Raw genomic sequence first — 24,266 nt, forward strand, 5'->3', positions numbered from 1 at the left:
TACAGAAAAAGTTATCTAACCTATTGTTACGCGATAGAGCCTCATGGACGCCATTTTGTGTCCAAATTAATACAGCGGGTATAGGGAAAAACACATAAATTGTCTGATCGAATAAAACTTTTGGGTTCTAACATTTGAGCGTGATAATGCACGCTGAATGCAAATATTTAAAGTTAACATGAAAAATAAGCCACCAATTTTACATGAAAAAAGCAATTTAGCTTGCAATATTACGTTAAACTGTTGATTGGTGAGTTCTTGTACTCGAAGGTAGGCAGTATTACGATCACACGATTTGTAAATGTAAAAGTTACAGTACATGTTAAAGAGTTATGTGTGAATTACACACAATCCAGTCATTTACCTCAGATTGAGTTGAACTTTTATTAAAATCTCACCAACAAGAACGGATAGATTTGTAACAACAAAAACAAAAAATAGAAAACGAGGAAATACAACACAATGAACACTTTTGACTTCGGATTGAATGCATCAAAAACACAACGCCTAAAGCAACACAACACCAAATCAAAATGATGGAACAAAACTCGTTGAAAAAACCTAGTAACTCTTGTGGAAATCTCCAGAATCATTTTCAGGTGAGTTATTAAAGGTATTTCATTGAGCAAAAGGTACTTTTTTGCAAAATTCATTAATAGTACAAACCCTTTCAAGCAATATTCTTGCACTAACTTCGCCCTTTTCAACGAATTACCTAAATCATTTCATTACTAAACGCACTTTACAGGCAGCAAACGATCGGGGTTTACCACTTGAAACTGCGGGAAATTTTCTCCAAATCGCGGCGAACTTTCTCGTTGACCTGCCTAACAGCTAGTTGAAACTCCTTGTCTGATCGGCGTTGATTGTCGGCGAGTTGGCACTGTACCTCCTTGATATCAGTCAAGCTGAACAACAAGTGTTTTTATGTTATCTTGGAAAGTGCAGTATATATTACTGTGGTAAATACTTTGGACACCAACATTTAAAGTTTTTAAACGCTACCCCTTTATATTGATGATGACACACAGGAGAAAATTAGAATTCTAGCACAATGGTTCTCAAACTTTTCAATTTTTTTGCCACCATTGTCCCTTTAACATAATTTCAAGGACGCGCACTTCACAAAGCTAAACGTATATAGCAAAACGACAGCTTGAGTCACAAACAATATTAAAGTTTTTCTATTTACAATAACAAGATGCAGAATGTTAACTAGTTTTGCAAAATTACGCATAACAATGATCAAAAGGCAGTTTTTGACATCACATACAAGAAAAACAAACACAGTTTAATTGTGCATAAACAATTGCAATTTTTATTACTAGTAATGAAATAAAGGGCGTTCTCTAGCAAGCAAAATTGTTCATCTTCAATTCTATTTGATTTACAGTCTTACACTAATTCAGTAACACGACCTGACGTAAAAGACTGTTTTAAAATACTTCCAGGTTTTGGCGATTTTCGCGAAATTGCTTCACGGACCCCAGTTTGGGAACCACTGTGGTAATAGTACATTGGGAACATTTACGGAGGAGTATAGGTCAAGAATTATCTTATCCTTTTATCAATACTGATTTTTCCTGGTAAATAAGTTGTAGGGTTAAAATTTACCCATTCCAAACTGTTTACTTACGTGTCTACGGAGTTCTTGAGAAGGTTTTTAAACTGGTGGTTGAGTGAGGTAAGACACCGCTGCGCAGCGCCCTCTAACGCCCCGATCTTTTTCACCGAGGCTGAATGACGTCTGGCGAGTTTGGAAAACTTGTACTTAAATCCTTCCAAGTCCCCCTCTCTGCAACCGATAGCAAAGTTACTACTTACCTTCTGTCTAAAATTGCAAATACACGTTCTAATGTTTCCCAAGCTTTTAAATCATCTAGGGCAGTGGCTGGCCTAGAAGAATGAGTGCATTTCTTTGTCTATCCATTTACATGTTTGCAATCAGGTTCAAAGGGGCATGCCGACTACAGTTGTTGTTTGGGTAAATCGGTAAACGAGGATTTTTAATGAAAGTTTAAGAATCCTTAAATACGAAGTAAGGCCGATGTCATCATACTGTTTTTTTTATGTTTATCTCATGCAATGGTTATACCCGTGGTTTTTAAACTTATGTCAAATAGCATTAACAAACAAGTTTTCTCTAAAACAACAAAATTCGAAAAAATAGCTTTAAAACGTTTTCCTGTACGCCTGATTTCGTCATCAATGCTTAAAACATCGCGGGAAATCTCATACATTTTGGACAGTTTAACAATCACTGGGTTAGACAGTAGCTTAGTAACAAAAATGTACCGTTTGATATTAAACTTTTTCCAAAGGTGTTTTACATCAGTTAGATTCTTGGACATAGCCTTGCAAATATTTCTGATCGGACGTTCACGCATTGCTCGCTTCTGCTTGTAAACCACGCTGATTTCTCTAACAAGCTGATTGATGGCAACACTGCAAAAATATTGATTTGTTTAATGTAGTTCGTTCACCCATATATGTTACTTTAAAGCAAGTCGTTATTGTTAACCTAAGAAGTATTTATCTTACTTCATTTCATCATCGTCATCGTAATCACTGACGTCATCGCTATCCTGTAAGAATTTTCACATAAATTTTGACAAAAGACTCTAGTGTGAAAAACTTGTTTAAATTTCTACAACTTTTAGAACCAATAATCATTACCTGGTATGAACATAAGGGTTTGTGCTTGCTGTGGCTGGATGTGGACGATGATGGACCTGACCTATGCGAACAAGACAAGGTTGCAAATTAAATTTTTAAACAAAAGCGGTCATTTCTTCAAAGAAACGGAAAGTAAAACTGTAAATTTACTCCATGTTAACTCTGAACTAATGGCTATTAAAGTATGATGCCGCAATTATGTCTAATTTCCGATTTCAAAACACTTGTAAAGAAACAAACACAACTACATGCGGCTATAAAAGTCCAGGACTATAAAGCGTTTCGCGTTACTCTAGAATTCGACGATATTTTAGAACAACACGGAATCTTACAGCGACGAAAAAATGGAAAATTCCAGTTTCTTTGGACGCTTTCGGGTCCTTTTACGAGAAGAGGAACTGGAGGTCAACCTCTCATCCTCTTCTGTGCTATCATCCGACGAACTCGCGCACGAATGGCGCACGTGACGTCATCACGGAAAAGTTAAGAATAATGTCAAAATATTTGAATGTTTTTATTCGCAGTGACGTTTTATGCCTATATTGGATGTGTTTCGTATTTTCTATATCGCTCTTGCGTTGTATGTTTTTTAAACGCAAACATAAATACATTGGATTAAATGTAAAAACTTGCAAATAGGTTTTAAGTGTTACGATTCGGTTTGTGCACATTAATTCTTGAAAGTTAATTAAACCGGGCGATACGGTAAGAAAGAAATTCATTCCTTTATTTACTCGCGTTAAGTTATCAGAATAAGTTGCAACCAGTAACACTAGAAAAACAAAGGATATTCTTCGTTTCCGTTTTCTGTGTTTTCGTTCTTGTTTTTCTTTGTTACTGCTAGAACTGAGTTGGAGTTCTTGTGGTGTTTGACTGTTGCTGGTTTTTGCCGCCTGCAATTTTTTTAGTGGCCCCAACGGTTCCTAACACAATTTTCAAGGTGTCAGTCGAAGTTAGATGCCGATGATGTAAATATCTGTTATATTTGTTACCCAAAACGTTTTAGTTCAGTTTCAAGCCTATACTACTTGGCAACGTGAGTTCTATCAACCAGCGGCAACCAGTACACAATTGTAATAAATGTATTTCAAATGCCGCCAGTTGTGCACCCATAAAGTTGTTATTTTTCTTTAATTTGTTGTGCTTAACTGTAGCCCAAACAAAACCACACCCTACGAATAATTAAATTTCAAGCACAAAAGCTTAATGTAAACGACCTAACGTTAATTTTCAACGCTTAAGGTTCGAAATGTAGCAATAAATAAATCATCTATCAATAAACATAAATAAAACATGTAGGGTGCATAAATGTTATCGCACAGACTTAAATACCAAGCTTGCATAAACTGACAAAGTTTTGACGACTATTTCTAGAGAACAAGTTATTCCAAATGCAATATGCAAATAAACTTAAAAAATTCTATAAACAAACTAACATTAATAAAGGGTTCCACGATCGTCGCAATATCACCAATCTCCACAGGTTCATTATCAAATTTTAATCCAAAACTTGTTTCAACTTCACTTAAATGCTGATCTTGATCCAAAGTCTGCCACGAAAAAAATGATCAAATTTGAATGATATGTTTGCAATAAATTCAGCATGAAAGGTTACTGTGAGTAAATCATAAACTCCGTTCTTTATGCATAAGGCTGTAGTTTTGCTTTTGACGTTCGATGGGCCTGCTTAAAATTCAATGAAGTCTATAAACCCCACAATTAACCCATTTAAAAACACTTCACACGCCAGTCGCCCGAAACAACCCGCTAGTTTTTTTTCAAAACATTGGATTAACGCATATAGCTAGCCTGAATGAAAGATGTAAAATAGAAACATTCTGTAAGAATTTAGCACAGTGAAACCTTTGATTTTTAACTATTTAAACGCGTTTAAATTAAGGTAGTTGCAACACAATGGGTAGTTCTCCAAACGAAACCGCCGCGTATATGTGCCTGCTTTATCCTCGGAGTTTTCACAGAAGATATGTGAGTATATTGCGTTGATGGCAGATCGTGTTGTGCCGGTGTGCATTTAGTTAACAGTGGCTAAAAAAGTTACATATTTAAAACACTGCGACAATTACAGGATTGAAGCTAAAAAGAAAATTAACTTATGACAAAAAAGTACCCACAAAGCTTTGTTAAAAACACACAATTTGTGATATTGTAGTTGATAGGAATATTTGCGGTGATTATTGCAAATAGGGTCAACTACGCCGTTTGTTTGATTTTGTTAAAGAATAATTACATTTGATTTCTGTGAAAGTGGTGTAAGCACGACTTTGTGAATCACCACTGGAGTTTTTCTTGCTGTTATCTTGGAGGGGGAAATCTTTCGTGGGGTTGATTGTTTCTAAAACAAAATAACGTTTTACTTATAAACCTCCTATTCGTAGGTATGTTTTTTAATGTAAGGTAGAACTTAAGTAGACAATACCAATGTTATAAGAGAGTTTCTAAACAATCTCCCCTAAACGAAAGTTTTTCACTTACACCGAATGTGAAATGTAACAAAGTGATAGTGGTTAACAGCATATCCATTTTGCTAAGCTTATTTTGCTTTTAACAAGTTTTTACGAAAATATGCTTAGGATTAATAGATCATGCAACAAATGGAAATGTGCGATTAACAGGAACCGTCTGTTGAGGTTGGTCAGGGGAGATGGATGACCATTTCTGATTGTTACTTGGCCGTTATAAGCTCTGTTCGGGTCTTATATGCCGAAAACCGTATAATGCTGAAGCAAACTTTAAAGGACAAATCGCAAGAGCATTTCTGGCTAATAACTAAGAATTTGCATGGGACGCTTTAGCGAGGGTTTGCCCAACTTTTGTTGTTAATTTTATTTTATGGTTAAGCAACATACACTGCTGATTATTAGATCTGGCCCCTTCCTTAGTCTTTTCTCCTCTTCTTCAATAATGTCGTCAAACGATTTGCTAAGATCCGGAGGAAAACTGAAGAGCAGAGGTTCCTTGGTACAAAAACGAAATTCTCGTTAAGTGTTTTTGCATTGAAAATTCTTGATCAAAAACTTTGAAGGCTAAATGCATAAATACACTCTGCAAATCAAATATCACGAAGAGCTCTTTAAAAGTTTTCAATGTGAGGATATTGAATTGAGCATAATCTTATTATTCGGGTCATTACAGACTATTGCTTTATGAAAAAAAATGTGACTATTTAACATGAATTAGGAGCCTCTTTTATTCAATATTAGATTACAACATACACTATTGTTTTGCAACATGTTAAGTCAACAATATTGTTTTTTAATTTTAAATTCAGAGCAAAAACAAGATTTCGAATAAAACGTACTTTTTGAAAGAATGATGAATGAGTAGGTGAAGCAATTTCTTCCCTTGCTTTTTCGGGGCTTGAAACACATTTCGATGACTTCATACAAAAAAAACACCAGTAATGGTTTAATGGCAAAAGCAACTAACAAGTATGTTTTGCGAGGACATTTTTAGTACAACTTTAATGCTTTTAAATAACTGAACAATTCAACAAGGTATACTGAAAAAAAAATTACCGAATCGTCAGACGAAACGAACACTTCAACTGTAGTTTTCTTCTTCTTTGGTTGCTTAGCAACAGGAGGTGCAGACAAAAACTTGGGAGGATTTATTTTCTTGTTTTTAGGTTCGTACGTGCGCGGTTTTGTTGCAGGTTTGCTGTTGTATCCGTCCTTTTTCTTGTGCTCCTGAACCCAGCTGACGTCGGAGCAGGTCGACGCAGCTAAAACAGATACATGTAGCAATTCTGTTGAACACTGATTTACCAGCAATGGCTTTCTAAACTAGTGACTTTCAACCGGTATTCTGTGAAAATCGTAAGGTGTTTAGCACAAGAAAATTATTAGTTTGACTAGTGTTCCATGAAACATCGGTCGAAAATCACTGATTTAACACTAGAGCTTAAATAGATTTTCTTTTATGAAAATATTTTTCCACCATTACAAGTTTTAATGTTACATCGGCATTTGCTTCATTTATTGTTACGTCATAGAATAGTTGTGTAATAGTAAGAATGTAGTTGTGTAGACTGTAGGTGCTTACGTACAATAAAGTAGTTGTGTGAGCTTGTTTATAATATTGCATCATTACAAAATTTAGTTTGGTGTTCCGCAAAACTAATTTCATGCATAATGAGTTCTATGGTTCAAAAACGTTGCAAAACACTGTTCGAAACGAATACCTTGGTATCGATCTTCACCAATAAGCAATAGCATGTCCAATTCAGAAAACTTTTAATTTGTAAAAAGTAAAATTTAGTGACCAACCGAATGTTATGTTGTAAGTGAGAGATGTGTTCTTGTAAGTACTTGCAGAGAAAATACGTACAGTTTGGCTCTACATGCTTATAAATTGACCCAAATAATTTTAAGACTTGAATTGGCCCAAATGATTTATACATGGTTTATTATTACCTGAAGAAAATGCACTGGTGTCAAAAAGTTTTTCTTTCTTGGTGCGTCGTCTTGGAGTCTTTCGGACTGAAAAGAAGTAGTATTTCCAATACAGAATAAAACAGACATGTAAGATATAAAGTTTTGTTTCACCACAAACCTAAAAATGTACTTTTTGTCTGTCCGGTGCTCATCTCATATGGGTCGAAGGACACATGGGCTCCTTTGGACTACAACACAATAATGTCTTTAAATATATATCGTACTGCGCCATAAGCAAATTATTTCTGTATGATACAGTGGAGATTTAACAGTGGTAACAATTAGAATCTAATGCATCAAAACCGCAATGCAGCATAAATCCTTGTTTTAAAACCATGCGACTTGTACAGGCTTGTCGTGCAGACAAATTTTCAAATAAGAAAATAACAAAAACCTTTTTTAAACTTTGGTGTTTAGAAACTTTTTTAGAATCATGTTGCTGAAACGTTGATCCAATGATGGCAGGACTGATCTTAGTGCGTTCCGGAGTCTGAAAATTTTGGGTCATGAAAACAAGACATATCTTTTACGACTTCTGAGCCGTTTTATGCGAAAAATCGGTTTTGAATGTCCGTAACAGTAAGCTTTTAAAAAAAAACATTTATAGAGTTAACTTCAAAAAGTAATCGACACCTTGGTGGCATGACCACGATTTTCGATGGTTGTATCTTGTTTTAGCTCTGGTGATCCGTTGATAACCAAAGTGTTGTTCTGCAAACAAAATAAGTATGTGCAACATAATTTACAAAACTTTTACGGCACGGTACTGGGTTGACTGGATGTGTAGTTCTTCGGTTTAGAGCAGTGTTTCTGAAACTCTTTGCACTGCTCCAACAGTTACGGGCCCTTTGGGGCATAAATGTTCACCTTCGGTGATTTCTCTTCGGATAGTAGCGGATGTTGGATGTCATCCACAGAATTTTCTTCCATCGGCAAAGAGTCCGATGTTGTAGCTAGGAAGTCTTTGGCTATCTGCAAACACCAGAGGTTCCGGCGAATCACCACACAAAGCAGTTTGGCAGCAAAAGCAAGTGTTTATTGATGTACCGGACCAAAGCAAAAACGAAAACAATATAGCCTACTGTGCAATTAATGAAAAATATGTGAAACGAGATTTAATGAAAAAATATGTTAAAATAATTTGAAATCAATGTCCCGCAAATCCGCATAGAAAACTTAAAACTTATGGCATAGTAAACTCAAAACAACTTTTTGGAGGAATTTGAAAGAATTAAAAACAAGTTACCTTTGCTTTTGGAGATTCACATCTGACCGTCTCGGGCATTTCTTCTGAGAGTCTGTCAAAGTCTAACAACATATAGCCCAATGTTAACTCGATTAAACTGTATTTATCCTGAACAAAAACCTTTCTAAAAAGACCTGGGTTAAAAAGTTGTTTTGCTACATCTTCAGCAGTGTATTGCTTTCTGCCTTTTCCCGAAACTCGTTTCTTTTTCCCAGACGACTCAGTGCATGGCTTTGACATCTTTTCTTTTCGGTTCAACAACTGATTTTCTTTCTCTAAAATATGAGACTGCAAACTGCAATAATCAATCTCTAAAAGCTAGCGAGGGTATGCAGAAGTGTTGCAAGTCGAAAGGGACATGGTAACTGACTAGGTGGTCTGTGTGCAAAAACATTCAAAAACAGGGCAGACGAGCCAAATTGGATTCTCCATCTGTAGAAAAATGAAACGCACGAAAGCATAGAGCTTTGCCATAGACTTAAAAATTGATAAAAAAATGCCTTTATGCCGTTTTTTTTTTTTAAAAGTAAGTTTCAGCTTTCAGTTTAATAATAATTGATTTTGATTCGAGGCTGGCTTAACACGCAGGTACACTAAAAGACACTGGTTCGGGTACACTTACAACAGTGGTTCTTAACCTTTTTGGTGAGGTTTCCCACTAAAGTCAACCACCAACTTCGAATTCCCCCCTCTGTTATTTTTATAAACATGTTTTGTGCCCTACGTTAACAAAAAAAATATTCTTTAAATGAAATAATTTTGTAGAGCGCTTTGGTCTGGAGTTATACTGCAATGTTATTTAGTTTAAATAGTGCTTCTGTGAGAGATTAAACTTTTTGGAATACTGAAGAGTCTGCTATGCTTGCATTAGTCATTTATTGCATCACAATCAACAAATGAAAGGCTTTTATAAGTACACAATAGCAAAGTCATTGATGGTTTCAGTCTTGTCTGTGATGTAACAAAGGGCCTATGGATTTGTATGTGTCTTGTGAACCTTTTTGTTAAATCAATCTTACATGTTGTTGCAGAAAATGTTTAGTAATGTAGCTTTAAACGGTTAATGCAAAGTCGGTTTTGACCATTGAGCCCGAGTTTGCTCTTTTCAAGCTTACAAAATTCCCCTCCGAAAACATTAAATTTCCCACTAGTGGGAAATTTCCCACCGGTTAAGAACCACTGGCTTACAACTTGTCAACAACATTTTTTCGGCAAATATCCTTGTGGTCCCAATTTTAATCGTACACAACTGAAGAGTTATTTCTACTAAACGCGATACTGCTTGGTCTTTTACTAATGTTTTCTGTTGTGCTAACACTTCGTAAACATTTAGATACGCAAGTTACTTTAAAACCTAAGTTTTAATTCCAAAAAAGTGAAGTTACTGATGGTGCTATGATCTTCACATCAATTTTGCTTTGCTATGCACATACTGCATCTAAAATACCTAATGTCTGCCAATAGATCCAAATATATGCACATATCATCTATTTAAAAAAAGTTCCCCCTAAATTTTAGCATCATATTTAATCAAACCTGACTCCATATTGTGTTTTGTGGTTTTGGTTGCGCTGCGGCTAAATGTCTTCTGTTGTTTATCATTAACTTTTTGCATTGACGATCTTACTGAGGGATTTATATTTCCTGCAGCCTGAAATGCAAAACAGCTATCAGAGTAATTCCCAGAATTTCAGGATTTACGATGCAATAAACTATATGTGTCATTGACTGGGAGGTGATTAGCCAAAATCGCTTGCACAATATTATATCAATAAACTAACCTCAGATGAAGTTGTTGTCAGTGCACTTGTGTTAAGTGTGTTTTGCAGATTCTAAAATGAAGATTTGAGGAACAGGTGTTGAATAAACTTTACACAAAAAGTGTGAATGCCAAACAATTTTGATCTTTACCTCAAACTGGGCATTGATTGTTTCTGCAAGACTTGTTTTTGATAAAGTTGACTTTTCTGTTCTCTTGTTTTCTGTGGTTGTGTGAGATTTGTTTCTTAATTGACGAGATGAGGTCTGCAACCGTAATGAAAACATTTAACAAGAGATTACAGAGAAAAAAAGAGTAGTATTGCAAACTCCTTTTAAACTATTATGTTTTTGTTACAACAGCCAGTTATTTTTTTTTATAAATTACAACAAACAAAACAACTTTTTTCTGTTTAATAAGTCACAAAATTAAGAAAAGGTCTTTTGAGTAAATGAAATATTGGTGTATAATAATATTGAACTAACAAAAGTAAATCACCTGCTTTGGTTTTGAAACAGAAGCATCAGCTGCATAATGTTTTATAGGTTTTGTAACTTTGCGATCACAACTCTCAGCAGAAGAACTTTGTACAGCTGTGGATTCTTCTTCTTGCCTTCTCTGCTTAGTTGTCTGTTTACCCTGAAACCGGGACATCTCGCAAAATAACTAGGCTAAATAAAATCAAGCTAAAAAAACTTTACTTTAAAATAGGCAACTCCACTTCAGAATCCTTTAAAACAGTTTTATAACTGCTACTATCAAAGAGAAAAAGTTTGGGAGTCACTGATGGTATGGGGCGGCTTGCAAAAAAAAGTGCCGTTATTAACTAGAAATGCCGTGTTTGTTGCCCTCTCAAATACATGTATATTTTAAATCCAGCGAATTGGTATTTTACTCTTTTGTGATCGGTAATTGCTTAAACTATAAAAGTGGCTTACAACACTGAAACATTGGGCAGGAATGTTGAAAATGAACTGTTGACATGTTTCATGTACCTTTACAGAAAAACTAAAATAAAATAATTAAAAACTAATACACTAAAAAAGATGAAGCTTAGCCACAATCTCTGCGACAGTATATTATATTTCAAAATACTTGTTTGTCGGGACGTGTGCTGCGCTGTTTCTTTTGTTTAACAGGCTTTGCCTCCACACAACTTGCAGATTCAGAAGAAGCAAATGCTTTCATTGAAGCACCATCAAGTGAAGAAAGCCCTTGTTTGTCTTGAGATTTGACCTTTGCATTAAATAAAAAATTACAAACTGTGAAACTGTTTTACATTGTAGGACAACATGAAAAACATTTTTTTTCAGTTTCACAGAATCTGACACTTCCAACACCAGATGAACTCTATGTTTGCAGACAAATATAAAAAAACAATGGTAAAGTACTGTTAAAATACAAAACCCCTTATAAATTGATTATTTCCAATATTGAAATTTTAAATTTTATTCATTTTATGTAACCTTTTGGTCTTTCTTCTGTTTAACGTCCTTTGAATCTGAATCATGTACTGCAAATGCAAGAACAAAACTTTTGTTACCACAGCAGCAGTGGAATGTTTCACAAATAACTTCAACTGACCCGTCGAAACTTGCTTCTTGTGCACTCTAGGTTTTGCTGTAATATTTTTAATGGGTTTGCTGGTGTGATGAATAACTTGTTCCGTTTCAGAAACAGGTTTTCGATTACTGTCGTTGCTTTAAAAAAAATATGCTTTACTTTTACGACTAAATCACATGCAAAGATGAAAGCAGTGGTTTTCGAACTTTTAAGCTTGCGGCGCACTTGGGGCATTTAGTATATTTTAGGGCATAATTTGTTTATTTTATACTAAAGTTCTTAGCTACAGCTAAAAACTGATTACCTCTTTTTGAAATTTTCACTATAACACAAGTATCTTTTACATGCAAAATATAAAATATTGCTCAAAGATCCTGGTATCAAAGTTATAAAAAAAGGTGATTACAGAATGTGAATAAAGGGTTTAAATTTTGTCATGTTTGTATAGATAAGAAATAGATAGAAATTTGAAAAAAAATATTGCATTGGTTCAATTCATTTATGTTTACCATTTGAAAAGTCATTGACTGCCTGAAAAGTAGTGATGGGCCGAGTACCCAGTACCCAGTGCTCAGTATCAAATGATTTCAGTGGTATCGATACCCGCACTCAGTTTTTGCTTCAGGCAGCACAAAATTGGAAAAAAAGTTCTGCCAGGGTTACATATATATTTTTCGCTATCATGTAGAGATCACATTTTTCTACATGTTTTTGCATGTGTGTGTGCGTGCATGTACCCCGGCCGTGACAGATAAATTAGCTAGTGATATACAACTAAGTACAACACTATATTTAAAAACTCGGAATGTACAAGTGGTACTTTTACTCGGTATTGATACTCGCATCAAAATCTGGTATCGTCCCATCACTACAAAATGGCTTTTCAAATTCAGAAACACAACAACGTCTGTTGTAGTCAGATCAATTCTAAAGTTTAGAAGCAAACCAGTAGATATATAAAAGTCAACTCAATAATGCTTTTCTCGCAAATGTATTAATTGAAACAACACTGCAGCATGTCTTATCCCTGATAAAGGCGACCTGAATAGGACATCAAAATGAAGTACAAACAATACATTTGCCAGAAATGCTTTATTGAGTATACAGTAAGCCTGACAGCAACAGCTTATATGACTAGATATTTACTTTTTCAGTGGATGGGTTTTTCTGTTTGATTGAAGCTGAGATAGATGCAGATCACTGGAAGTGTTTGCTTCTTCCTGAAGACCCATTCCCTGCGTTTCAGGAACAATTTCCTGTGAGTCCTTACCTGTGTAAAAATTTTTTGTTAGTTTTACTATTTACATTTTACCCAATGGTTAACAAACAGCATTTTTACCAGTTTTATCATTTTGTTTTCTTTGCTGTGTTTACTGAGTATTGAGCATTCTGTTTTATAGTTTGATGCTCAATAAGGCGACTATTCAAAATAATACAAAATGACCATAGACTTAAACTATTTTGTTATCATTAAAACTAAAATATTTCCAATCAAAATGAATTTGTTTGTTTCAAATTTTTTTTATTATTAAGAGGATTTTACTGAAGGACATAGATAGATTGGCCAAACTCTAGCATAAAAATCTAATCTTTGAAAACTTACAAATTTTAACAAAACAGGTTGGCATTGAAACTCTCTGCGAAGAGTCATGTTGTGTGGAGGAAGTAGATTTTGATGACAAGTTGGACTCATTCATGCTCTGCAGAGATTAAAAAGAGAAACCGATTTTTATGAGAAACTAATTTTTAGCAAAGCATATGCGGATGTGTTATAGGTCTGGAATCATTAATGTGGGTCACAAGGATATCTGTATATTAGCCTTTTGTTTTTTCAAAACCGATTATGCCAAAAAAATACTGAACATCCACAACAAATTAGCCCTGCCAACCAACCTACTTTGCAGTGCTAATGCCGCTTAATATTTCCCATACTTGGCATTTTTAAATAGTAGGTCTTTAAGATCTTCCACAAGAAAAACAAAAGTTGGCATTGTCCCAACTATGATGAGGACCCAAACCAAAGATAATGTCAAATTTAAAAATAAGGATTTTACAGAAATCCAGGATGGAAATAATTATATGGACTTAACGGAGCTAATCTTTGGTATGTGAACATACAAAAATAATTTTTACTTGGTTTTGATTTGGAACAGAACTTCTTTGGGCGTTATGTTGCTCAAGCTGTTTTGTTGCTGGAATTGGACGCCTTTCTGAAACTGCACAAAAAACACCAACTGTGTCTGTTTTCTCCAAACTTTACAAACCATGTTCTATTTTTCAGTTTGTGAAACACTGATATGATAACATTATTAAAGTAATGTGCCCTAACAAATATAGTGCTATATTTAAATTGTTTTAAACAAGGCAGCATCGCCATAAATTTTAATTCACTATAAAACTAGAAGGGTGGCTTAGCACATTTTACTATAGCATATACACTACAACCTATTCTGCAAACTGTAATATATTCTCTATATTTATTTATATTGGGTCCTATATTAGCCAACATTTTTATAATCTTGATTTGTTTCTGCAGGCAGAAACTCATGGGTCCCCAAAACCGCAAAGTTGTAAACAGACAACCATAAGAAACGGTGCTATAAAGTCAAACACAGTGATTGGTAGTGTTCCTAAAAAAAAAAGTTATGTTAAGTACAAACTGTCTAAATCTCATGCAATTGAGACATTGTTATAAGTTTGTGTGCCTAAATAGCATAAAACACTGACATCTCAAAATGGCATATTATACAAACTGTCAAAATGTATTGTTGATTAATTCACACATTTTGGGGGGTTGGTAGGGTAAATAATAGGGCTGCAGGGTGAAACACAATATTCGACAGCTACAAATGCCAAATTCATAAAACTATCAAAAATTCATCCAAATCGGACGTTTTTTAAAAAATAGGTGGCTTAAGCAGTAAATATTGGGCTACATGGTGAAACACAATAATCGACGCCCTAAAATGGCATAATGAAGAAACTGTCCAAATTTCATCCGAATCGGCCATTGTTTAAAAAAATCACCCATTTTAGGGGTCTACTGGGGTAAATATTGGGGCTACAGTGTAAAACACAACAAACGATGCCCTAAAAAAGCACAATGAACAAATTGTCCAAATTTCATCCGAATCGGACATTGTTTAAAAAAATCACCCATTTTAGGGATCTACTGGGGTAAATATTGGGGCTACAGTGTAAAACACAACAAACGATGCCCTAAAAAAGCACAATGAACAAACTGTCCAAAGTTCATCCAAATCGGACATTGTTTAAAAAATCACCCATTTTAGGGGTCTACTGGGGTAAATATTGGGGCTACAGTGTAAAACACAACAAACGATGCCCTAAAATGGCACAATGAACAAACTTTTCAAATTTCATCCAATTCGGACATTGTTCAAAATTTACCCATTTTAGGGGGCTAGTGGGGTAAACACTGGGGCTATCGAGTCAAACAAAACAAATGGCACATCTACATAACTATATCTACCATCTGTGAAAATTTCATCCAAATCCATCAAACATTTCAAGGCAAAACGAGGTGGACAAACTTTGGGCAGAAAAAAACAAAGAAAAAACAAAGAAAAAAAAAAAAGGGAAAGGGGACCCATAATTCTTTATAGCAGTGGCCAAGGCTTGGGGTAGAAAACTAGTATTGAAAAATAGAACTTGAAGATTGGAATGAGCGCATGGCCAAGTCAAGTAAAATTTTATTTGCATAGTCACTTCATCATCACAGTTCCATTGTTGAACGAATACGTAAACAGCAAGGACACCGAAAAAAACGATAGGTTATTAATTGTGTCCATGGCCAAAAAAGAGGTAAACAAGCTGAGTGGTAAAAAAAAATTACTAGCACCCTTGCCTGCCTCATATGCTGCATTGGTCAAGTTAAACCAGCTAGATCAGGGGTGGCCAACCCGCAGCTCGCGAGCTGCATGCGGCTCTTTGCCTGGTGTTATGCTTCTCTTACGTTGTTGTGGAAGTTTGGGGCCACTGCGGATTTTATGGTTAGTTTGTGGCTATGAAATTTTGCTTTTAAACAAACTTACTATCGGTCTGGCCACAAACCTTGCCTTATTAGACAAATGGCTTGATTATGATAGCACATATTCAATTGTTGAACAATGACTGATTCCTCATTGTTTCGTTCAATGCAAATAAAACACAAAGCAACAGCAATATTTACAACAACGTGTTCCAAAATTAATAATGTTTCAATCCGTTGTTTTTCGGGTTATGACCAACGTTATTTTATGGGCAGTCTGTTTCATGGTTGTGGGTTTGAGTTGAGCGATTGTTGGTGTTGAATACATTAGTGACGTCGCAATAAATTTAGTTTCACCACCTTGCATTTTTTTAAACTCGACCCCTACTTTTGGGCGAGCGCATTAGATGAAAGTACCGCAAAGTTCAAAGCAGGGAAAATCTTAGTACCGGTAAGCAATTTTTGTCAAGTTAGCCTTCAAAATGGCAGAGAAAAAAAAAGATTTCAGTACCTCACCAGAAATGAATCTCACCGCTCGTTACTGATAGTAAGAGAAAAAAAGGACATTTTAATTTGTATGTGTTAAAAATGACTGGCCCGTGGTCTGTTCAAGTCAAATTGTGTCATTATTATGTTTGTGTGCGACATTTAGAATAAATCTGGCTAATACAGGTCGCTCATGTTGGCCTATGTGTATAATGTGGCTCTTAGGCATTGACCGGTTGGCCACCCCTGTGCTAGATTATTAGTTAACAACTGCAAACACATTCATTTCTGGAATCAGCATATATACAGCCCAAAATTTCCAAAATCACTAGTTAAGCTGATCTCAAAAATAAAAAAGGCCATCCACTCAATCAACAAGCTGAAAAACAATCTTTATTACAATTAAATTTAGAAAGTTATCTTACCGACTGTGTGTGTATTAACAAGACATTTGCTTTCCTTGATTCTTAAGGTGGGTTGACTTGTTGCCTAAAATAAATAATTTAAGTGTAGGAGTGACACACATATGTGATGTTAATTTTAACATACGAAAACAAATATTCAAATCAATTTATAAATTACATTTTGCTTCAGACTATAGTAAAAATTTACATAACAGTTTTTTTGTGGTGCCAGCCACAACTTTGAGATGTTAAAAGATTTTTCGGTGTGAGCCACAAACTTTGGGTTGTTAGCTAACTTTAATAAAAATGTATTAACACTAAGGATGTTATATTGGCCAGGTGAAAATGATGATGCTGGCTCACACCGATTTATCTTTTTGTGAAAAGTCTGTCATGACCAATAATAGCAGCATTGTATCACTAAGATTGTGTAAGCAGTTCCCAAACAGTTTTGGTTAAAAAGCATATCATTTTCTCTCAATAATTAAGTGCAAAAACAGTTTTGCATTTAAACTTACCACAACATTTTGACTGGTGGCAAGTTTGGAGTTGTTGTTAATGGAATCTTTCACAACAAATCCACTGGCAGGCTTGCTTGCTGATTTGTTGAAAGACTTAAAAGTACAACATGATGTAAACTAGCAGAAACAAAATGCCTAAAACATGCAAGCATTTAAACTTCAGAAAACCTACTTCATCTAAACATCATCATAGGTTGAAGACATTTTTTCAATAAAATTGTAATCTCAGAACAAAGAAAATATACATGCCAACAAAAATGATACAAAACTGAAGAAATAATGGCAGAAATATTGAATTGTGATAAAGTTACTAGGGGCCTTTTTAATTAGGCCATTGGTAGGTTTGGGAAATTAAGAATAGCATATTATTCTAGAATTATTTTAAATACCAACCGACACTTTGCTTTTTTAACTTCTTGCATTTACCCATTATGAATGATTTTTATCTCAACAAGTAAAACAAAATAAAGTCTGTGTGGGTCGTTAAATTGTACAATTGTTGATGTGATTGGTTTGTGAAGATATAAAGTAGTAAAGTTTGCAAACATGCCTTAAACTGAAACTTATTATCTGGTTTAAATTGACTTTTTGGGTTTAGACGATTTAGCATGTGAATCTTTATGATTAGCTAAAAAATGTTCTAATTGTTCTATGATTAGCTAAAAAATTGTTCTTTCAAAGTCTATAAAACTATTTCAGTTTAGTTTTAGTTAAACAAACCATTACGCAATACAGCACAAAAATAAAATTCAGTACTTACAGTGTCAAGAAAAATTGTTTCATCTGTGAAATATTTTTTGAGCAATTTCTCCACAATTGAATGTGTAAGCTTGGGTGTTGGTTGAAATATTACTGTGATTTCATCAACCGATTGACTAACGATGTCCTCATCAAAATGATCAATCAACGGGCAGTTAGTGGTAATAACAACAACAATATCCCCATCGTGGTCTAAGATAAATAATATAAGTAAATTTTTAGATTTCATTTCTGAATGAAAAAACATACTGACTAGGCTTTGAAAAGTTACATTATTACCAAGCAAAACAAAACTCTCTTTAAACTGAATTTGGCAATATATTTTACATGCTTGAAACGTATTGTACATTTCGTACCACTTTGTTTTTTGATAATGTGTAATCACTTTATTAGGAAGTATTATTTTTGCTTTTAATACAATTAAGATTTGACCATTATTTCACCTGGCACAATAATTAGTTTAACTACTAAAAGTTCACCTACCTGATACAGTAAAGTTTTTGATCATATCTCTTTGAAGGCTTTCATAAGTTTGATTGAACTAAAACAGAACCACATATTTGCTAAAGTTTATGTTTACATTTTATGCTTACTTTGTAAATGCCTTAAAATGATCAAGTAAACATCCTTTGATGTAAAAAAAACTTCTTTCTTTGAAATGTTTGCTGATAACATGGCCCTTTGTGCTCTTGGTTTTTGCATTTAGTATTTTGTCATTGTTTAAGCTACAGGCAGTGCACACTGTGTCAACCTACAAGATTTTACCATTGCAGCTGGGAAGACAATGACACTATGGCCTTATGTAGCCAACATACGGCATTACAGTTTTTTTGAGCAACAGGGCTATGTCCCCAAGTCCTAGACTTGGGTTTCAGAGGTTGCTGAGTCGGAAAGTATAAGGTAAAAGTGTCATGTCATATAATTCTCTAACATCTCATTTCGAGTTTAAACCTTTTTACAAAATATCGACAATTTGTTGCTAAAACAGCCGAAATCAAACAAAAAATAAACGTAGAACAGAAAGACAACCGTTTAACATAATTGGCATTTAGACTATTTTACGAAACGTTGTGGTAGGGATTTGCAACCTTCATGCCATTAAACCGATTATATATGCTATTAATCGGATTTATTTGGCAAATAAAATCAGTTTATAAATTGTTTTATGATGTATATACCTCTCCTTCCAATGGAAAACATAAAGATATTCTTCTTGAAATTTCACAAAAATGCACCCAAGCATGTTCAGGCTCTGCATAAACATGCTTTCCCATTTTTACGGACTTGTAGCTTGTTGTTCTCACCCTGAAAAGCGTGGAAACAAAGCTAACCACAACACCTAAGTTAATATTATAATAACATTACATTTTGATTGATCTAAGTCAGGGGCGTGCAACATACGGCCCTCGGGCCAGCGGCACCTATTTTCATGGCCCGCACAGACTTCAAAGTACTCTATCAATTATGAATACTTTTTACTGTTAGAGCATGGAATGTCGCTATTTGTACTATTACTGGTATTTTTGACTTTGGTTTTAAGGTTTTATCCACTGTGACGACATATTCCCGTTGTTGCATCATGGTGTGCATGAAATGCGGTTTTCAAGTATGCATTTCTAGCAAAGATTCAATAACATGATTTATAGGTGCACTAAATATATTGAGATTTATTCTACAAAAAGGTTAGTAGATATCCCATTGATAAAATAGTACCGAGATAGAGTAACTTGATTGTGTGCGCTTTGCTATTAAATAAACTGTTGTATGTGTTGCTTTATTGTCTGGCCCTCAGCATTAATTTAACAGTAAATTGTGGCCCACTGCGAAAAACAGTTGCACGCCCCTGATCTAAGTTTAGCGTAAAATTTTTGAGAAACAACGCTGTTGGTTAAATTATTCTATTAAAAAGTAGCAAATAGTTAGTTTATTAATAAAATACATACAAACATCTTCTTGATCTCTCATTCACAGCATTCAAATACAGAAGTGTTGTCTGAAAACAAGTGATCAACTTTGATGTTGGGCAAAAGCAATTATATCGTAAATGGCCAAATAGTTACTAAACTATCATGTTTTGTAGGAATAGTGGTTTAAAAAACATGTGAATTTACCATATTTTTTCTTGAGAATATAACTTAAATCAATGGCAGTCCTTGGTCCTTAAACACGATGGTAGCTAGCATTTATTGCTAGTAGATTACAAACGCATATGAGTGATTGCCTTCAAAAGACCATTGTACCACTGAAACTGTTAGTTTGTAGTGTCTAGCAGCATACAAAACAAGTACAAAAAACATTTTCGGGATTCATGGGGTAACCACTAGAGCAGTGGTTCTCAACCGGGGGGCCGCGGACCCCCAGGGGTCCGCAAAGCGTTTTCAGGGGGTCCGCGACAACTTCCTTAGTTTGCAGACAACGATATTGATAAAGCGCTATTTAAAAGATATGTCTTTGCGTTTCAAAATAGCATGAAACTTGTTTGAAATCGTTCTTCATAGGCGACAAACCAAAATGCATTATGACATTTCAACCCCATTGTGATGCAACAGTGGTAATTTTTCAAGCAACTTCACATCACAATGTAATGGCTCTTTATTATTGAGTTCCGATGTCGCAGCCCAGTCAAAGTGATTGAAATTTTGGTCCTGGACCAAACCTGGTTGGTATATTCTGCAGCTTTTTTGGGTTGCTTCTTAATAAAAAAAAGGACAAAAATACCAAAACCTTCAAAGGGGTCCGCGATTAGCTTGACAGTACCAAAAGGGGTCCGCAAAGGCAAAAAGGTTGAGAACCACTGCACTAGAGCTATCAAGTCAAATCAAACATCTAGCACATTTATTATTAAGACTATATCAACTAGCTATGAATATTTAATACAAATCAGATTTCATGCAAAAAGTAAAAAGTGAATGGACAAACTTAAGATGTTTTCCCTTCAAGAAAGGGGACTCATAATAAGAAAATACTGGACACCACAAACATAATTAGTTATTACCGCATCCATTTCAGTGTAAGAAAGGTTACAGAACAAATTTGCCAGAACTTCATCATTACTGTTCCATGTTAATGACTGCGACTGTCTAAAAGCATTGGATGTAATCCGTGCCACCAACTCAACAATAGCATGTTGTGCCAAAAAATCACCAACTTGTGCAATGTCAGAGACGAATTGTTTGCTAAATAAAACAAATGTCAGAATTAATTTCAATTCAACGTAGTAGTTTAACTTTAACTTACCACATAGCAACTAGTTCTGGGGTGTTTAAAACCATGTCCCGAATTATATAGACATCACTTTTGCCCAGGACTGATAATACTTGGTTAAGAGGGTCCACTACCTAAAACATACATTTTATTACATCAGTTAAAACAGGCGAAAACGAGAATTTCCATGTGGATATTAATCTGACACAGATTTTCGTTATTTGAGTCATTTTACCCTTGATATGCCACTGATTGGGCTCTCAACAATATGTGTTTTTTTTTCCAAAAACAAAACTTGAAAGCGAAAACAAAACTTTTCAATAATTTTTTGCCCTTTACTGTGATTGAGTCGTTATGTTTTGTTTTTGCTGTACACAATAAACTCAACCCTAATTGTACATATATCAAAGAATGAAATCCAAAATAAAATGGTTTTACCAGCAAGTTGATCTCTAGGCAAATGTAACACTTGGATAGAAGTGAGAGAATCAAATACAAAGTAGACTTAAACCAGACACACTTGTCCTTCATTAGAGGAACCATAAGCTGCAAACATAAAATTATAGGTTATTAAAATGGAAACTTTACAACATATCATATAAATACAGTAAACCAGACTTTATATAAACAAGGAATTCAGTCCACAGAGCTTTGCTTACTACAAGGGTTTCCAAAAATATTCTTAGTGTATCCAGTAGTGAAATGGCAGGCTTGGGATGAGCAATAAGATAATCAGAAATGTAGCCACATATCCTTCCTAAAAACATGTTTTCATGAATGAATTATTAAAATAGAGAGATGCTTTAAAATAAAATAATTTTAACTCACAGAATTTATAAGTTTAGAGTATAATTTTTTAAGACACAAAAAACAATAAATTTTTTGTTTAATATTAAAGTTAATATATATACATATAAATATATATACATATATATATATATATATATATATATATATATATATGTACATAAATAACCATACATAATATGCAATAGATATAGACCGATTATCGGTATGGGCCTTTTTGCTATCAAATGGCCCATAAATGGCACATTTGTAACTATGTTATTTCTTCTGCAACTGTGTCTCGCCTTAAGCATTGTCCAGTCTGATCATTATCAAGGCAAATCATTGTCAAAAGCTTTAATGCTCAGACATGACTTTCGTTTTTACAGTTGAGTTCGTTAAAATATCGGTTATCTGCCTACTTAAAGATAAAATCATCGTTGGCCTACAAACAAAGATAAACATAAATGTACCAATTATATCCGGTAGACCTGTTGATAGCAACATGTGTATGCCCTTTCGCTCATTTTGTTCACACAATAATCGAGTAACTCTCAGAACCATACATATACATGCAGTGTCATCATTGGACATTGCCTGCAAAAAATTAAATCAACAGTTTGACAAGATACGGGACATGGTAGTCAAAATTGTTTCGCAAGTGCACATGCATAAGTGTGCGTTCAAAAGCAGTTACAAGCCAATTAATAAAGATGACCAGGCATGACAATAAAATGTCCTTAGTGCAAAATTTCCGCATTTAGTTAAAAATTGGTGTGCAAAAGAGTTCAAAAAACAACGTTGTGGACAGTTGCCCTACCCTGCAGTTCAGTCTTTGACAGTTTTACGAATAACCCTGTGACAGGGTCGGTCATGTAGCTGCTGAATAAAGCACCAACCACTTTTAAAAATCAATGAAAGACATAATAATTTTACAAGTCTGCAATGGTAAATGTAATACATTTGTTTTGTAAAAGAGGCACACGTTTCTGGATTGACTTGTAAAATACCTTTTAAATCGAACATAGATGCAAAAACTTTTACATTACAGCCTACGCAAAGAAAACAAAAATGTGTTCGTGACAAACCTTAAAGGCAATTTTTCTTAATGTTGGTTCAAATTTGGCACTGCACACTTGTGCTACATCAGCACTGTCAGATGTAATAAATGTACTAAACCCATGTTTCTTGAGAAGGCACTGTTCCAACTAAAAGAATGTTTAAATTTCCATCTGATTAAAACTGTATTTACATATGTATATATATATATAATAGTTAATGTGAAAATGTTAGGTGAATAGCCTTTTCATTACACTGAACCAGTGTTACTAAATACCGCATAATATAGCATAGTATACTGCATGTTATCATACGGCAGGAAGTTGTGAAGGACTTATATGCTTTAACGAAAATTATGATTTTGCAGACTTTTGAAAGCGCTGACGGTTAGAGCTATTCGGATTGGGTGAGGGTTTGTAATTAAAATACTACTACAATGTAGTCTAATATATCCTTGTTGGGACTTGTATTCTCACATTTCACACACAACGCAGTATTCTAAGCAGAATACCATGCGGTCACATGCAGTATTTAGTACCACCCCACTGAACCCTAGGAATGTTTCCTTCCTTCGGTGGAAGACCAACAAATTACATCCAAGATGTCCAATAAATTTTGTGTTGCGAATCATATTAAGCTAAGTGGATTTACCACAAACTGGATAAATTTGATTTACTTTATTTTTGCTATATCTAACATAAAACATATAAACTTTTTCGCAAATAGTTTTTAACCAAGCAAAGCCGTAGCAGGTTCTGTAGATCAACAAAAAGACGTTTTTAATATAAGTCAAATTTTCGAAACTTTTTTAGGTTTTGTAACTTTTTTGCTTTTTAGTTAACTTATGTGTTATATACAAAGAGACTACTTACTGAGGTATGCTTAGACTCCATTGCAGTTTTGGTTCGAATGTGTTTACAAATTTCTTGTCGTTATATCGAATGATCCAAAAAGATTCTGTACGAAAAAATGGTGCAAACTAACCTCCTAACTTTGACAGGCTTTTCTGAAACAAAACATAGCAAAAAGCAGGCAAAGTTGATTCCGTTTTGATCAACAAACACTTTCCTCGAAACAACAACGTCGTTTGGTTTCGGCGCCAGAAAAGGCGCAAATTAACGGATGAGAGAAAGCAATAATTTTTAAAATCGCGTTGGGGTAAGGATTGCTTGGAACCAATAGACAAAAAACGCGATGGCCGAATGGTACAGGGCGCGTCACCTACAGACAGACAATAAAAAATCTAGACGGGTGTTATGTGTTCGAACCTCGTAAAAAAAAACAGGGATGTTGAACCTAGGTTGCAAATGTCACCCTTGAAAATCAATTAGAACTATACTGAAGATAGCTGACCTGGC

The 24,266-nt window shown here is 34.6% G+C and overlaps 1 protein-coding gene across 3 annotated transcripts; it reads right to left on the reverse strand.

Moving 5' to 3' along the window:
• Nucleotides 1-365: 365 nt before the first annotated feature.
• LOC145233708 (uncharacterized) lies at nt 366-24,243 on the reverse strand. Of its 3 annotated transcripts, XM_080098479.1 has the most exons (41): nt 23,781-24,243; nt 22,938-23,057; nt 22,323-22,446; nt 21,723-21,820; nt 21,502-21,609; nt 21,097-21,197; nt 20,855-21,035; nt 19,803-19,852; nt 19,038-19,164; nt 18,343-18,400; nt 17,861-18,051; nt 17,098-17,193; nt 16,601-16,664; nt 13,832-13,914; nt 13,302-13,398; nt 12,845-12,968; nt 11,720-11,835; nt 11,602-11,648; nt 11,231-11,371; nt 10,634-10,774; nt 10,288-10,401; nt 10,158-10,208; nt 9,913-10,027; nt 8,377-8,438; nt 7,998-8,102; nt 7,764-7,841; nt 7,525-7,620; nt 7,249-7,318; nt 7,110-7,175; nt 6,213-6,418; nt 5,996-6,073; nt 5,544-5,651; nt 4,925-5,029; nt 4,113-4,226; nt 3,468-3,599; nt 3,009-3,139; nt 2,677-2,737; nt 2,542-2,585; nt 2,296-2,445; nt 1,637-1,795; nt 366-908 (listed from the first exon to the last, which is right to left on the reverse strand). In XM_080098479.1, exons 1-41 carry the CDS (start codon nt 23,799-23,801, stop codon nt 767-769), a joined length of 4,275 nt encoding a protein of 1,424 aa, XP_079954605.1. In that variant the 5' UTR covers nt 23,802-24,243; the 3' UTR covers nt 366-766. The 3 variants fall into 3 exon arrangements, with proteins under 3 accessions (XP_079954605.1, XP_079954607.1, XP_079954608.1); XM_080098481.1 differs by lacking the exon at nt 7,998-8,102; XM_080098482.1 differs by lacking the exons at nt 366-908; nt 1,637-1,795; nt 3,009-3,139; nt 3,468-3,599 and having other exon boundaries at nt 2,426-2,445.
• Between the last annotated feature and the right edge of the window lie 23 nt (nt 24,244-24,266).

This window comes from Phallusia mammillata, chromosome 6, assembly GCF_965637545.1.
Source record: "Phallusia mammillata chromosome 6, kaPhaMamm4.hap1.1, whole genome shotgun sequence".
Lineage (NCBI taxonomy): Eukaryota > Metazoa > Chordata > Ascidiacea > Phlebobranchia > Ascidiidae > Phallusia > Phallusia mammillata.

Excerpts from the sequence above, each read along its gene's own strand:
- LOC145233708 (XM_080098479.1), bottom strand. The coding sequence starts at position 23,801 with ATGGAGTCTAAGCATACCTCA. Across the intron at positions 7,176-7,248 it reads GACAAAAAGTACATTTTTAG|TCCGAAAGACTCCAAGACGA; the intron begins GTTTGTGGTGAA and ends ACTTCTTTTCAG. Across the intron at positions 3,600-4,112 it reads TCGTGGAACCCTTTATTAAT|GAACCGTTGGGGCCACTAAA; the intron begins GTTAGTTTGTTT and ends AAATTGTGTTAG.